The sequence below is a fragment of the Lithobates pipiens genome, unplaced genomic scaffold (genome assembly GCF_037356315.1).
Source record: "Lithobates pipiens isolate NorthernLeopardFrog02 unplaced genomic scaffold, aLitPip1_a1.2 Scaffold_25, whole genome shotgun sequence".
Lineage (NCBI taxonomy): Eukaryota > Metazoa > Chordata > Amphibia > Anura > Ranidae > Lithobates > Lithobates pipiens.
In genome coordinates, this window is record NW_027507787.1 from 40952069 (window position 1) to 40969568 (window position 17500).

The window sequence follows — 17500 nt, forward strand, 5'->3', positions numbered from 1 at the left end:
ATTTCAGAAGAAGATGAAAAGAAAGTAAACTGATAAGTGAAAATGTAGAATTGCTGTGTAGTGTGTGTGTGTGTGCATAGCCTAAAAACATTTAAGGATGAGTTCAAATCCCTATTAAGTCATTTAGCTTTGTTCCACAGGGGTAATTTCCCTTCATCTCCTGTCCTATGGACGTAACTGGAAATGACAGGAAATCTGTTCACATTTTGAGAGGGGTGGTATAGCAGTGACTGACAGGCTTTTAGTAATCACTACCGATGCCTTTTTTTTTTTTTCCTTTTAATTGTGGGGCTGCGCCAACATTTGACTTGCGATTACAGTGGCCTGTCAAACTCTGCAGCCAGTGTTAAAAATACATGTGTACAGCCCTGTCTGGCTGCATTGTTAGGTAATAACAATAACTCTAAGCACAAAATACAGTGTAGTAAAAGGGATTACTAGTAATAAAAATAGCGATTAATGAGTCTATATCCTAAGGGAATCATCAGTCCATAAACAAATCATTAGTCCAAGGGTTAAAAGTATAATGGGATAACAAGGGCGGCTGCTGTCCTCAGAGAGCTGACTCTGTACACAGATAAAAAGGGAGAACCCCCGGAAGCGCCACCTAAGTGCAGTTTTAAACTCAGGGTTTTAATGGCAAGGTACACATACACACTCACAAGAAGCACATAAGCTCATCTGTATTGGTGGTCCCGGGGGCTCCTCGTATCCAGAAAAGATTCCTAGTGCGTGGCTGTGTTGATGGTTGGTCTGCAGCACGTCCTGTGGCCACCAGGAAAGAGACCAGAACCAGCGTGGAACGCACGGAAATGACGTCATAGGCTGCAGGATCCCATCTGGAGGAGCTGTCGCAGGGAGGGAGGATGGACTGACAGGCTACATGCTCGGAGCATCAGCTCCTTCTATTGTCCAGGGGTGGCAGTGTTTCAGCAGTGCTATTTATATGTTCGTGCTGTGGTACAACAGATCCTGTTTACCGATCCTGTGGCTGTTTACAGATATGTCTGTGCTGGTATCTGTTGTCCCACACAGCCACACACTAGGAATCTTTTCCGGATACAAGGAGCCCCCGGGACCACCAATACAGAGGAGCTTATGTGCTTCTTGTAAGTGTGTATGTGTACCTTGCCATTAAAGCCCTGATTTTTAATACTGCACTTAGGTGGCGCTTCCGGTGTTCTCCCTTTTTTATCTGGCTGCATTGTTTAGGATTCAGGTGGGTGGCAATGGGGCAGTAAAACCTCGTTTTTTTCCAGCCCATGTGCACCTGTGTGAAGTGAGGGGAATTCCCATGATAGTTGCCAAACTGGAACAGGTGTCCTTTTTGAATATTTTCTTTCATCCCTAGGTACAAATGTATACTTTGTAAAAAAAATTCCATCACTGGATGACAGTGGTCACCAATAACCAATAAACTGAATATACCTAGTGGGGACACTGACAGCAATAAAAACCTAAATGGGGTTCTAGCCTCCCTACTTAATACAAAACTAAAAAAAACAGTATTACCTTTTTTATATAGTCTAAAAAGACTCAAAGTTTATATTTCCTTTGCAGCACTGCTGTTTTAAAGTGATACTAAAGTCTCGTCTTTGTTACTTTAAAAAAAAAAAAAAATTCTTTGTTAAAAATAACACTCCCTCCTGTTGAGTGCCCCCACAGCGAGAAGCTAGCTATGGGGGCACCCGAGCCAACTGGCAGGTTTCTGTGTCCATTTAGACATGGAGATGTGGCCCTGCTCCTCTCACTCCTCATTGGCTGGCTCTGGCTGACTGACAGCAGCAGGAGCCAATGGCACTTCGTTGCTCTGTCAGCCAATGAGGAGGGAGTCTCTTGTGCAACATTGCTGGATCGAGATGGGGCTCAGATAAGTATGAGGGGGGATGCTGCACACAGAACGCTTTTTATCTTAATCCGTAAAATACATTAAGATAAAAAAAAACCTTCTACCTTTACAACCACTTTAATGCATCACCTTTTGAGGTTGATCATGATATTAGACCAACAAATCATAGCCTTTGTGCCATTTGTCTGCCCCTTCCTGCTCATAACACCTTTTGTGTAAAGGTACTTTGAGGTCTGTGACTTTAATGGGGATAACTGGGTTGTCTGCTGTTTTTATTGAGATTTATGGAAAAGCTGAACTCCAGGCAGACTGCTTAATTCATGGTTGATATGCATATGTGGCAGTGGTTTTACCTGTTAAATAACCTGACATTTCTGTGCTGCAGTTAAGCTATACAGCCTGGTCACCTATCTGCCCCAACCTGTGACTCTACAGAAGGAAGCAACAGGCCGAGGAGCTGATTCCTCTAGTCCAGGGATATTCAATTAGCAGACCTTCAGCTGTTGCAAAACTACAAGTCCCATCATGTCGCTGCCTCTGGCTGTCATGCTTGTGGCTGTCAGTGTCTTGCTATGCCTCATGGGACTTGTAGTTCTGCAACAGCTGGAGGTCTGCTAATTGCATATCCTTGCTCTAGTCTGTCCTGCTAGCAGCATGGTACTTGGCAAACCATGTGCATTGCTTTTTATGCTGGTGCTCCTTTTTTTCCGGTGGGGAATTTTGGTACATCTGATTCCATGACTTTTTATGTATACAGTATAGATTTCTTATCTGAATTTCAGCTTTTTTTTGGCTTGCAGCGCCAAAAATACAACGGAGATTGTTTGGAATTCACAACACTTTTTTTCTTTTTTCTGTTCAAGTGATGTCCATGTTTTTTCAGTGTGTTTTTGAAATAATAAGCACTGCACAATTACCTTTTTTCACTTAAAATAACTGACACAGTATACACAACAAAATGAAGTAGCTTGAAAAACAGTCCTAATAGCTGTGCTTAGATGTGTTACAGATCACTTGTTGATATGTGTGAATTCTCAGTGTGACTTCCCTGTTAGCATTTTTTTTAACATGTTCTATGTCTAAAACCATTATGCTATCATTTCCCCCTTCACAGTAAATGTGTGAGTCTCCTGATTTCTACATTTTCACTAGTCAGCTTGTAAGGGGTTTCAATTGCTGTTCATTGTTTTGCAGCCTTTTGCAGCAGCCATGACTGCAACCCAGGGCACCATCAGAGCTGCAGCAAATTTTGATGCACTGGCAGATGCTGAAAAGCTGAGGAAAGCTATGAAGGGGTTTGGTATGAATCTTTAACTTTTTATTTATTTATTTTTTTCAGAATTTTAATATAAGTTGCTGCTCTGCTAGACTTTTAATTTATATTGCAGATTACCCAACAAGAGTTATTAAAAGATGCAAGGTTAGGAGGGGTCACCAAAAACGTCCATGTGGAAAGGAACAGTCGAGAACTAGGAAGGGATATCCCACTGTTGCAGTGTTTACAGCCAAACTGAATGTCCGTTTTTTTGTAAGGTAGCATCCAAGAGAGTCAGACCGCTCCTCACAGAGCACAGCATTGTTTTCTCTAAGACCCCTTTCATACTGCAGCACCGATCCATTTTGCGGTGCTTTTTGGTAGCTAGAGGGCCATTTCTTTTAAGGTCCTGTGAACAGAAAAAAAGCCCCTTTTTGCTGCGCGTTGGAAGCCCTGCCTATCCATTTCATTGGGCAGGGGCATTTTGGGATTGCTATTTATAGCGCTCTTAACCCGCCCCATAGATGCTGCTTGCAGGACTTTTTCTAACGTTCCCACAGCCTCACCACCCGAGTGTGAAAGCACACATTACAATGAATGGGAGACAGTTTTCAGGCGCTTTTCTGAGGCTATTTCTAGTGCTAAAACGCCTGAAAACTGCCTCAGTGTGAAAGGGGTCTAACAGTCAAAGAGCCCTTCCTCCACTTACCCTACCATTGCTTCTGTCAACAGGACTCATGCACCCAGAACAACACTGTTGATTTAGGTGTTGGACAGCTAGAGACCTGAACCTCTATGCTCTGTTGAGTAGTGGTCCCATTCTCTTGTGTGCTGTTAGGGCTCTTTCACCCGGGCGGTCCACTTGACGGACTCAGCTTTGCTCAGCGGGGGATCGATCTGCTGATCCTCGCTGAGCAGGCAGATGACAGGTCCGTCTCCAGTCACTGTGCTGAGACAGACCTGTCAGAGCCTCGCTCTCCTCTGAGGGGATTGCATGAAAACGGGCTGCCTGTCCGTTTTTTTTCATGCGATCCACCAGAGGGATGGAAAATAGGGTCTCCATCCATCAGGATTTCACGGACCGGATCGGATAGCAGCCGGTGTCAGTGGACATGTCACCACTGACATTCGCTGCCCTATAGGAGTGAATGGAGGCTCCGATCAGGTCCGCCTGAAAAACTGACAGGTGAACCTGATCAGAAAGCCTGTGTGAAAGGGGGCCCTAGTACAAGATATTGCAACCCTTACGACAGATATTGCTTGCAAAGAGACTCTGTCACCAACTTTCAAAGAAACAGGTGAAAGCGCATTAATAAAAAAGTATTCAAATGCTTAGCTGCAGTGTTTTTTCTTTTTAATTAACGTGCTGTGTGTCTCTGAACATGCTAGAAAAACAAACTAGTCAATCCCCTAACATAGCTCTCTTCTCTGTGAAAATGTCTATTTTCTCCAGCTTACCCCTTTACCTCCCTACATCCTTCTTTTTTTTTTTTTTTTTTTTTTTTTTTTTTAAGCAACTGCCAGGAAAAGAGCAAAAAAATATTATAGCGTCACTTGAGTGACCACTGGGAGTCTGAAATCACAGCCAAGATGAAGGCCCCTAGCAGCAGTAAAACGCACATGACTTATTTTTTTCTTTTTACAGGAACCGATGAGCAAGCAATAATCGATGTGGTCGCTAATCGTTCTGCTGATCAGAGACAGAAAATTAAGGCCGCATTTAAAACTGCTTATGGCAAAGTAAGTTTTTTTTTTTTTTTTTTTTTTTTTTTTGTGTATGTATGTATATATGTGTGTATATATATATATATATATATATATATATATATATATATATATATATATGTGTGTGTGTGATCCTAACTAGAGGGTAAGCTTGCCTGCTTTTGATGGGCAAATGCAGTTTTTTGAGAGCATTCCAAATTCATTGCCGCTGTATTTGACATGCTTTAGCTGCCCCATAGTCTTGTATATGAAGAAAAGACTGTAAGCGCTGTGCTTTCAGTACTGAATCACTCTGCTGAAATTTTGTGTTTACAAGATTTTCACACGGAGGAGCGGGGGCATCGGCAGTAAAGCGCCGCTAGTTTTAGCAAAGTTTTACCGTTGTTTTACAGGCACTTTTCGGCCAGTAGCATTGCCTTAATCCCCCACTAGCGGGCCAAATAAAGGGTTAATAGTGTCCGCAAAATGCCGCTGCCCATTGATTTTTGTCTGCTCCTAAAGCATCTCAAAGATGCTACTTGCGGGACTTTTTTAAAGTCCTGCAAGCACACCGCCTTAGTGCTTTCACACTGGAGTGATCAGAGGGGCGCTTTTTTAGCGATATAGTGCCTGTAAAGCGCCTCCAGTGTGACAGTAGCTTAACGGGGAGCCTCCCTCCTCTCTTCTTTATTCTTTCTCCTACACAAATATTCCACATTATGCCAATGTGTCATTTGCCTCAGAGGACTTACAATATTTGCACCTCTTGCCATGTCGTTTTTTAGAGAGTTGCATAAAATATTTTTTTGATTTATTTGTGTTCTGGTTTAAAGGATTTGATTAAAGATCTGAAGTCTGAATTAAGTGGCAATGTTGAAGAACTCATTCTTGCTCTGTTTATGCCTGCAACATACTATGATGCTTGGAGTTTGCATCATGCCATGAAGGTATTTGTGTTTTTATAGAAAACTGCATTATTTCATGTAAATTATGTATAGTTGAATTCCGTAGGGTAAAAATGATCAAATTGGCAATGCAAACATTTGACGGGCTCAGTCAGGATTTGTGTGAAAGAAACTAAAATCATAAGGGACAAAGGGATTTATTTTTTTCTCTAGTTTTATGAACTGGTGAATTTTGCATGTAGATGTATTGCTGGTGTTGCCTATCCGAAAAGGTTTGCTTTATACTCCTTTTCTTCCTTCTCACTACACAGCCATAAAATGGCTCCATTTAATATTTCCAGTACTGACATTTTATAGTACAGAACTATCCCTAACGCTATATAAAGTGATTTTTGCTTTTGTGTGGGAGGAACTAGACGCAAACAGCCTAATACACCAGCAAGTTTTGTGACTTTACATTATGTTTTGGAAATGGGGAGGTGTTTTGTAGTACAGCAGGGAGCACCTTTGTCAGGGCTGATATTGATAGGGATTTTAGTAGCGGAGAAGCCAAGCCGCTCACTACATGAAGGGGAGGATGTGTTGGTACTGCATTAATATAAGACATGCACTTGAACACTGCACCTAAATGTTATTCATTTTTACTCATTTTTACTCTAGGGTGCAGGAACAAAGGAGAGTGTGCTGATTGAGATACTATGCTCCAGAACCAATGCTGAAATCAGAAACATAGTACAATGCTACAAGTCAGAGTTTGGACGGGACATCGAAAAGGATATCCGATCGGACACCTCTGGCCACTTTGAAAGACTGCTCGTGTCTATGTGCCAGGTTACTGTTTGCTTGCTGCTACAAATTATTTAAAACATTAAAAGTTATAGTAGGGCATATTTTAAAGCAGTAATTTTAATGTGGAGTTCTAATCATACCACTACACAGTTGAAATACATATGGAATATACAGATGTTTTACCTGCAAAACAAGTGTTTTTGTCCTACATCACAGGACACCTTGTGTATCTTCATATTCATTAGGATATGGTTATGCTGCCATCTTCAGGTAATTGGACACTGAGGAAATCCCCTCACAAGTGTATAGGTATAGCCTCGGTTTTTGTTAGTGTCTTAAAGTGGTTTTAATGGCTGCCTTGGTTTTTATTTAAAATAAACACGTTTTACTAAATAAAATATTGCAGAGTGGCCCTCCTCTTCTGGGGTTCGCTCGCAGGTACTCTAGGCTCCTCCTTTTCTTTGTGTACCACCATAGGAAGCCTCTTCCTATGGGGGGCACACCTGTGCTGGCTCGCTCCTGAGCCAGGCTGTGTGCATCTATACACACCCAGAGAGACTCGCCCCGCTTCTATTCCTTCACATTATTGGATTGACAGCAGCAAAAGCCAGTGGCTAGTTTTTTCTCAAGATTCCATTTGAGATTAGTAGATTGGCTTATCTGAATCTGTTGCCTACAGCAGTTGGCAAAGAGGCATGGTACCTGGATCCTGTACTGCACGCACAGGAACTGCCTGTATCATTGCTGTTCAGCACTGAATCCTATATAGAAAGTCTTTGTGCAATTTTATATATTGTCTGGTAGACCATCAGGGTGGTTCACAAGTCCAACATGGTGATCCTCAGATGGGAATTCTTGTCCCAAATGCCCTTGTGGCAATCCTTTGCTGTGATGGGTAAAGTTTGGAACCCCCTTGAAAAAGATGGGAGACCCGCTATGTGCACTGGGAAGTGCCCCGTGGAAGCCCTGTTATTGCTGGTATCTGGTAATAATGGTGGTAGATATCCAGTCTGGCGCCCTAGTTCTTTTTACTCTGGGTTCCCCTCCACCCTCCTTCTTTTTTTTTTTTTTTTTTATTTTATTTTTTTTTTTTTCATGGCTGTTGGTCCTTAAGATATATTTACACTGTGTTTTGCCTTATTTTCCTCCCAGCTGCTCTGAGCATCTGGCAGAGCTTGGTGGTACTCTAGGAAGCTTTTGGCACCAACGGCAGGGGGTGGAGTGTTCTTCCTGCACCTCTCTGCCAGGGATCCATGATGTGCATTGTGCACTGGTGACTTCACAAAAGTGATACAGTTGAATGGCGGCTGCCATCTTGGATACTACTTTATGAACAGGCTGATGCTGGAGAGTCGAATCTGAACAGTCATTTAATTTAATAAGTACACAAGATTCTTGCCTTACTAAAGGGAGGTTGGCACTGGTGGGAAATTAGTCCCTTTGGGTTCCAGCATGGATGTTTGCTACCAGCACCTGCTCCTCTCAGATGTTAGGACGACTATATAGCAATTTAGTTCTTCCCTTTTGTTGGCAGGCCATAGCTTAACAATGGCAGAGAGTGGGAGATCAGGGAGCAGAGGATTCCTATATTTTTATTTGGTAGGGAGGAACCTGGATGCAGCTCACCCTGTACTATATCCCTTGGGAGTCAGTTCTGGGTGATTCTCTTAACTTGATCTTGCCACTAATTCTGGGGGCACCTTCCTTATGAAACCAGCTTTTTGGATTTGACTGTCTTGGTCGCAAGCAGAAACGCTCCCCTTCTCGTCCTCTCCTTGTTATTGGAGGAGGAACCGGCTGAGGAGGTAACTTTTCAGGAGGAGGGGGTTGCCAAAAATTCCTCTTCTGAGGAATCTTGGGGCCAGGTTTTATTTTCGATACAAAACTGCTTGCTATTTCATGGGGTTTCTGGCAGAAGTGGCCTGGACTAATTTAAAGTTGCTGATTCCTGAATCCCTGGTCCCTAAGGTCCACGGGATTAGGATCACAGTGCCCACGACACAATCAATCTTTCCCTGTACATCCTTATCTAAAGGATATGTTTTATAAGCAGACTGGGCTCAAAAGGTGTTTGATCCAAAACAATTTCCCCTTGGAAGGCGAGTTCACTAAGAAATGGAGTATGCCTGTGGTGGATCCAGCAGTTTCCTATCTCAATTGGACGCTCGTGGTCTGTGATGAATGAAACCAGAAGCAATGAGGATTTTGTTGCTTAGTTTGTCGTTTCCTGATTGGTACAGCCAGGGAAGCATCCACTCAATTAAATCTGTTTGTTCAGATGCTTTGAATGGCAGGTTATCAGAGATCTAATAGACCCCCTGGTGTTTCAATAAAGAGTACTTGTCGCCTGCCCAAAGCTAACACAAGGGGCTTGTTCTTCCCCCTTACAGCAGATGCCAGCCTTCTGGGCTGGGATGGCGTTCTGGACAATCTCTCAGTCCAGGGAACTAGGTTACTGCTGGAGAGATTGTTGCCCATGAACATCTTAGTTGTTGTTGATGGCAATTTGCCTTGCTCTGCTGCAATGGTCGTTGCAGCTGACGGGCCAACCAGTAAGGGTTCAGTGAGACAATGCCACAGCAATGGTGTACTTTTATCGTTGGGGAGGCACCAAAGCCAGGCCGCGCAAAAGGAAAATGGACCTCGTGTCTTCTGGCATGGAAAATTGGCGGGCAAACTTTCTCAACTGACTCGGGGAGTGAGCTATTCACCCTCCCCAGAGGTGTTCGAGGAACTCTGCAGAAGGTAGTGAACCCTGGATGTGGATCTTCTGGGGTACAGGTTCAGTGCAAAGGTAGTCTGATTAATTTGCAGGACCAGGGATCCTCGAACGTTCGCAGTGGATGCTCCGGTGACAAAGTGGGATCAGTTCTTCCTAATGTATGCCTTTTCTACCTTGTTTGCAAGATTCAGGTGGAAGATATCCGGGTGTTTCTAATCACCCCAGAATGCCCCGGGCGTATGTGCTACTCCAAAATTGTTGGCAGATGAGACATGGGCCTTTTCCAGGTTGACTCAACCTGTCACAAGGTGTAATCTTCCATTGTTCTTTATAGCCAATGGCTTCAATGGCATAGCTGACAGGGGTGTCTCTTATTCAGTCATTCCTTCACTTCTAACAGCTAGAAGGGTTACTTCGAGGAAGATTTACCACTTTACCTGAAACTCTTGTTTTTAACTGGTGTAAGGCTAGGGGACTTTATCCTCGTAAGTATGTTCTGGGACGCATCCTGGCATTCTTCCATCTGGTGTTGACCAGGGTCTGGCCTTGAGTACATTCAAATGCCAGATGTCGGCTTTGGTTCACATTCAGAAACCCACTGCTTTGCATTCCTTGGTGTGAGTCTTTATGCAAGTGGTCATGCGTATTGTTCCACTGGTTAAAACCTAGTACACTCAATTTGTTTTTGTTTCGTTCAACCCAGCAAAAACTGAAGCGCTCAGGAGAAGCTGCTGTACTAACTATGCAATGTTTGTACAGTGATCTCCCCTACGGAGTTATTTTTTTCTGACGGGATGGTTTACCTGTAAAATCCCTGTTTTTGGAATACATTGTAGGACACAGTGAACCCCCCCCCCCCCCCCCCTTTCCTTTTTTTTTTTCTTCATGGTTTGCTTAAAATCTGAGACTATGCCTAGCTAGGAGGGGTTTATGGGTATGAAGGTGACAGCATAACTCTACTGTAATGGATATGAAGATACCCTGTGTCCGGTGATGTACTCTAAGAAAAGGATTTTATAGGCAAGCCAAAAATCATTATTTATTTTTTTCTTCCTTTTTCTGCCCATCCCTTCCAGAAATTTACACAACTCTGCCAAACAGTTTAGGCAATTATTCCTCTCTTGTTGAGCAATAGTTGGGTCATCTCTCAGCACTGGCCCTGTGAAATGGTGCATATAGAAGCAGAACACTGATGACCTATTCCATTGCTCACTCTTCTCTCTTTTAGGCGCCTACTTTCCAAAAATGGGTAATTTTGAGGTTTTCACACTGTCCTGACATTTAATTTGTTTTTGACCGAAAGTTAGGGAAACTTTTTTTTTTCTTCCTTTTACTATATATATATATATATATATATATATATATATATATATATATATATATATATATATATATATATATATATATATATATATATATATATATATATATATATATATATATATATATATATATATATATATAAATTTATATATATATATATATATATATATATATATATAAATTTATATTATAAAAAAAATCGTGCTTGCTAAATGCCACAAAAAGATAGCTTGATCTGCATTAAAAATTATATGAAATTGTATCTGTTCTCTTGTTGGATGCTGGAGTAGTTATTCAAACTACCTCAGTTTAGGCTCCATGCACATTAGCCTTTGATCCTTTTTTTTTTTTTTTTTTCTGCCTCTAGAAGTAAATAGTGTTATCCTATGTGTCCATGCACACTATTTATTTTAGTTTCTAAGCATTTTTTTTTCTGCTAAAATCTACAACATTTTTTTTTTCTGCTCCTAGACGCTGAATCTCAAATGCTAATAGCCTAAAGTAGTGTGCATGGACACATAGCACTGTTTAGCTTCTAGGACAGGGGTGCCCAACCAGTGGCCCGCGGAGCCTTCTGATGTGGCCCGCGACCTCCTGCTCTGGGATAGAATAGAAAGAATACTGTTATTAAAGGTCAGTTTATTACTAAAATCAGTGTATATATGGGCATATCTTTTGTGCAATGGTTACTGGGCTGCTTTCAAACTGATCCGCAGGTGCAGAGCAATTTACCTGCGGGTTACCTATACTGAGCCATAGACTTCTGTTATTACCTGCAAGTTTGGTGAACTTTCTGAAAGTGCACCAAACCTACAGAATGTAATAGAGGTCTATTGCCAACTGCAGGAAAGCCAAAGGTACACTGCGCTGCACACGTGGTGCGGGTAAATCGCAGCACATCAGTGTGAAAGCAGCCTTGGGCCCCTTTCACATTGTCAGTCCGACATTCCGAATAATTGGACCCTCCATTCACCTCTTAAGTAGTGGCAGACATAAACCGACTTGTGTTCTATCTCCAATACGATCTGCTAAAAAGTATGGTGGGCTGCGTCCGTGTCCAAATGCAGCGTGGACACAGATATGCCATCCACCTGCTCCGCTAATGGTGGCTCGCGACAGGTTACCAAGTCACTTAAGTGGCCCTCACTCTTCAAAAGGTTGGGCACCCCTGTTCTAGGAGCTTTAAAAAAAATGCTAGTGTGCATAGAGCTTATTGCCTGGTACACATTACAACTGTCAGCTCTGGTGGGAGCAGCTGTACTAACCATCCGTAGTTAGTATAGCAATCTCCCCCGCTGAGCTCTTGTGTACTGACAGGGGGACGTCTCCCCACCAGAACACTCTGATTAGTGCTCTCAGCCATTGGCCTGATTGGGAGTTGTATGGCTCATTTTTTTTTTTTTTCTAGCATGCTCAGTCAAATGGCCACCTTCTGTCTGACAGACCGACTTACACATGGGCCGATTGTCTGTCTGCCTTTTTTTTTTTTTTTTTTTTTTTTTTTTTTTTTTGGGGACCGACTGATGTCTCCCGATATTCAGCCCATGTGTATGGGACTTTAGACCATGTTCCTGCATTTGACAGTCTAGTTAGGGGTGTGCAGGAAGTACACATTTAAATCATGATGCATTAAGTACTATTGATTTTCATATATCTTTATATTCGGTCTATTGCAGTTTAACTATAGGACACTTTGTAGTAGCCTCTTTTAGTTTGCTGTCTTTGAAGGTTGCCAAATAATGAAAGTACCTCTGCTTTCCTCAGGGTAATCGGGATGAAAGTCCCAATGTGAACATGCAGCAAGCTGAATCTGATGCCCAGCGCCTCTATCAGGCTGGTGAGGGAAAGTTGGGAACCGATGAATCTTCCTTTAATCTGGTGCTGGCAAGTCGAAGCTATCCACAGCTGAAAGCGGTTGCCGAGGCTTATGCCAGGGTAAGTAGTGTAAAGTAATGGTGTCCGCATTTAGAATGTGTGGGCACAATCTAATTTTACATCTTTGTGTAATCCTTTAGACTTGACTATAGCTATATGGTTTTTGCACTGTGATTTCACAGTTCCAGGAAAACTGATCACCATATAAGTGCAAGATCAGGGCAGAATGTTTATGTATTTAATGCAAAGTTCCACCCATTTAAAAGTCAGCAGCTACAAAGTGTCCCACAGTTCAGCGATGTGGGCGCACAAAGCCTCGCTCCTCTCCACGGTGTCCGGCTGTGACTTCCGGTATGTGAATAAGGGCCAAAATGGCTACTGTTTATCAATTATTCCTAATTTTCATATAGAATTCAGACATATATTAAAGCGGATCTCCAGGTTTCTTCTGACTTTAAGTAGTTGATTTGGACCAAGCTGGCCAAAACCAACTATTTCCTTCACTAAGTGCTGCACTGGCTTTAAGCACTGTATGTAGCTTTATCTACATACAGTACACAGTGCTGGGTTCTGGCTGTGAGACAGACTTTGGTCTTAGACCAAGAAAAAAGCAGAGTCTGTCTGAGAGGCACTAAACCATTTTTATTATATATATATTTTAACAATCGGGTTTTCTTTATTGAAGGATAATGCATATTACAATAAACAGGCGGCTGAGTCAGCCAAGATGACATGACAAAGCAACAATCCTGTATACATGCATAAAGTGACAGTTCACACTACCAGACAAGGTAAATGATAAAGCATTGACGGTAGACATAATCAATGCTCTTTTCGGAGGTGGGGTAGTTATTAAAGACCCAGAAAGTGGGTACACGACTTCAGCATCAGTAGAGGCGAGAGAATAAGCAAGAGCTTAATCAGGATGTAACGCCACTAGTGGCAGACAGGATTCACTTAACTATCGCGAGGTCAACGCCTGCCATACCCTCTCAAACTTCGAAGGGCACCCACGACTGATATAGGTTAGTTTTGTATAGCGGCAAAACGTCTATCATGGATAGCCAGGAGGACACAGTGGGAGCAGCAGAGGAGGACCACTTGCCAAATAATTCGTTTTTTTTGTAGTACAACCGGTACAAAATCAGCAATTTGCTGTGGTGAGACTTCTGGTAGTCATCATGGATTCCCAGGAGAGCCAACTCTGGTGTCACGGGGAGCGAGAGATCTAGTTTAATATTGATCGTATCAAACGCCTCCTTCCAGAAGGCCTGTATCCTGGGGCAGTCCCATAGCATGAAGGAAAGTACCCATCTGGACCAAGCACCGTGGGCAATGGGGGTCTCTGGGTATATTTTGTGGAGCCTGGCTGGCATGTAATATACCCTATGTAAAAGCTTAACTTGGATCAGCTTGTCCCTTGACAAGACAACCAACCTAGGGCACTGCTCTAAAAAGTCCACCCAGTCCTCCCTGTCCAGGGAGGGGATATCAGCCTTCCATGAGTCCCATAGCCTGTCAATCTTGGAGGAATCACTCTTAAGCAAGGTCCCATATAAACCAGAGAGTGGTTTCTGGAGTCTCTGCTGAGCTAGGATCTACTCCACAGGGTCCAGTTGGATTATGGGCCTATAAGGGAATTGGGCTTTGGCCGCATGCTGCAGTTGGAGATATCTAACGAACATCCACCCTGGCAAGTGAAACTTCCTACGTAGCTGAGCGTACGAAAGCAGTGTACCCTCTGGCATTATATCCAGAAGGGTTTTAGTCCCAAACCTAGCCCAGACCTGAGGATGAAATGTGCCAGAGCAGGATTTCCCCAAAGAGGCTGCACCGATGACCAGCGTGTCTCCTGAGCAAATCTCCGCCTGGCCGCCATCCAGATCCGGAGTATAGTTTTAGTTGGAATTGAAACCGTTCGGTATGCCCCAGCCCCCCTGTATGGCAGGTTCTGTAGATCCTGTAGCGAACCCAGAGAGGTTGCCTCTAGACGTACAGCTGCGTTGGTGGGCGCCCCCTCAAACCACCAGTATGCTGTCACCAGTACAGAAGCCCAATAGTACATTTTGAGGTTAGGCAGTGCAAGGCCCCCCATCCGTATGGAGAGTTGCAATGTAGATTTGGCCAATCTTGGAGTGGATCCTGCCATTAGGAGAAACTAGGCAAAATTGTTACACAATACACAGCACTTTAATCCTGCCCCAGGGGGGCGGGCCCCGTGCTATCAACACTCCTCCTGCACGACCGCGCAATTGTCAGTTAAAGCGAAGCAGTGCCGTATCGCAAAAAATGGCCTGGTCAGGGAGGGGGCTGATCCTTCCGTGGCTAAAAGGGTTAATATAAAAAAAATGCATCTCTCCCTTCCACCAGAGACTGGCATTAAAAATCAGCTCCTGTTCTGGGACAAGAGATGCCTTGTCACTATAAAACTGGGTGTTGTGAAGAGCTTGCCTGCACTTTTACTGTGGATTGCTTTCAACTTGTTTCAGTAATTGTAAGATACAATTGTCTGTCACTGGTCCCTAATATAGGGTCCTGGTTTTGCTTGAGCAGTAACTCTAGAGGGGTTTTTAGGGTTTGGGTCATATAGGGATGGACCACAGTCCTGGGCCTTGTATAGCACCCTATGGAGTGGGGTCTGGGTACTATTCCCAAGGTACTACCAAAGTTGCACCAATCCAGATGCTTCACTGTGAAGAGTTGATTGAAGAATCCAAATAGAGTAGTTTCTTCTTATGAGAGATGAGGTCCACCACGTTGAGCCACTAGCAAATAATGGAGTGAGATAGGGTTATAGGTGAAGGACAACCATAGAGCATATAACCCAGGGTCACAAATGATGGAAAATATATCACACCATATAGGTGGAAGTAGCTCTACTTATCCCTCTATGTGCAATCACTATATACATAAAAAAAAAAACAATCCAGTAAGAGTTCAAGGTCTATGTGTCCTGTACTGTACCGATTGGGATAATTTTCTTGATGCGGATATGACCAAAAAGCTCTTGCTGATCTAGTAGAATGATCCTCGACAAAGGGTGGAACCTGATCTTTGAGACCCGAAGCTTGAATGATTGTCTACCTGAGCACAATCTTGAGGCATGAGCCGTTGTAGGGCCGAGCTGCACATCTATGAACACACATAGCCCAGCTCAGAAGGGAGCCCACACAAGTGCCCCTATAGCAAGCTTCTTGGGTATGGGTGCACTAGGAGGGGAGGAAGACATGAGAGCACCAACAAGTGTAACATGTTTGTTAGCTAAATAAAAAAAATTACAATAGCTTTAAACTGATCAAAAAAAGGAAAAAATGCACATTGTTGCCACATGTGTCCATATCAGAAATGTAAAAAAATTATCTGATTCATAGGGGGTGTACACATGTAAAATCATTTTTCCATTTAGTCAACTGGAACCAGACAGATAATATAACAATATATGTTCTGGTTGGGGTGAAAAGGCAAAGGAAGCAGTCCTGACACTTGGCACCAACATGTAACTATTCAAAACAAGAGTTCCTTGCCAGCTGAGGTCTTCAGTTCAGAATCTATCCTCGCAGAGGTGAAGGCTTCAAAAAACATCACCGTTGGTGGGAGTACAGAGAGAAATGTCTCTAATGGGTTAGAATGGCCATTTATAAAGCACAGTCGCACGGAAATGGATGGGGAAGCTACATGGGAGACCCCTTTTACAAAGGTCTTAAAGAGTGAGAGCCCATAAGGGTCTTAAAGCGGACCTCCACCCTAAAGTGGAAGTTCCGCTCATCGGAACCCTCCACCTCTCTGTTGCCACAATTTCAGGGGGGAGGGGGGTGCAGATACCTGTATAATCCAGGTATCTGCAACCACTTCCGGGAATAGCTAGCCGCGGATGCCCCGATTGTTTAAGGTGCAGCTCCTCTTTAAATTGGAGAGAGGGCAAAAACCTGACAGTGCCAAGTGTCAAATGCTGAGAAACGCCTGGAGTGGAAGCCCTGGCCCACACCAAGTGATGTAAGTCTTCCACGTCTGATAACCCTCCTGGTTGAATGAAAAAATAAAAATGCATATACCCTGCTTAAGTCCTTCAGGTCATTTGCACAGGAAGAGCAATTTCAACCCTCTACCGTAATACTTGCTAGATAGAGCAATGAACGCTAAGAAAAAAAAAAGCAAGCTAAGGGTTAGGACCCAAAAAATAAACTGTCCAGATGTTCTACAATATCAAGGTAATGAGGAAGCAACAGGCACAGAACAACTCTGCCCACGGTAACATAAAGGAGATCTGTATGGGCATCTGTGTGATCCTTTCCCTCTTTAGAACTGCATCATTCTGTGCCTTCACTTTTTAGAACCGCATCATCAAGTGCAGCGGTGGATAAATGAGGGAGGATAAATGAGAAACGGAAATTTTTAACATTTGCGGTAAACCTTTAGCAAATGGTAAAGAGAGGGCTTTCCCCCATGTGTCCTAACCTTCAAGTTCTTAGCGTAAAAAGTCCAGAATACAGTTTTTATTGCACACAGAATAGTCGGTCAGCTACTGTAGCAAATGGCATATTTCTGTATCATTGGTTCTAGAGGAAACCTCAATGCAGCATAGGCATGCTATGTACTTGCATGGGTAAGTTGTAGAGACAAGGGCGAGAGACTGCTTTAGGTCTGGACTGAGAACACCATAAACAAATCCCCTGACGCACTGGCCTAACCTGAATAGCAGGTCTGTGTGAACTGGAACACACATGGGTAGTCACGGACGCCTGCAGGACTGTTCCAAAGAATGCTAGCACGATGAACTGGAATTCTGCACTGCTTGGCTAACTGGAGAACATTTCAGGATTTCCTGTATTGAATCTTCCAGTAGCTGTAGGTAAATAGCCCTGACTTTTTGTAAGTGTGTCTATCACAGAGACAACACTGCTATAAACAAGGAAAAGCTATGCTTGGTGGCAGACTGGAGAAACTTTCAGGATGAACATAACCAGCATAAATCTACCAGCAGTCCTTGGCTGAATGGAGAGACTTTCAGCATATCTGTATCCAGCATGAATCTTCAAGCAACTATTGATGGTAGAAAGATCTTCCAAATAGAAAATGGT

General features: G+C 43.2%; 1 protein-coding gene across 2 annotated transcripts in view; it reads left to right on the forward strand.

Annotated features, from left to right (window-relative positions):
* Positions 1-17500, forward strand: part of ANXA7 (annexin A7) — an 84665-nt gene that overhangs the window by 56307 nt on the left and 10858 nt on the right. For both annotated transcript variants that reach the window (XM_077454349.1, XM_077454350.1), the window contains exons 6-10: positions 3044-3149; positions 4750-4844; positions 5642-5755; positions 6374-6544; positions 12312-12482. In XM_077454349.1, coding sequence (XP_077310475.1) covers positions 3044-3149; positions 4750-4844; positions 5642-5755; positions 6374-6544; positions 12312-12482 — 657 coding nt within the window. The remainder of the gene's footprint in view (positions 1-3043; positions 3150-4749; positions 4845-5641; positions 5756-6373; positions 6545-12311; positions 12483-17500) is intronic.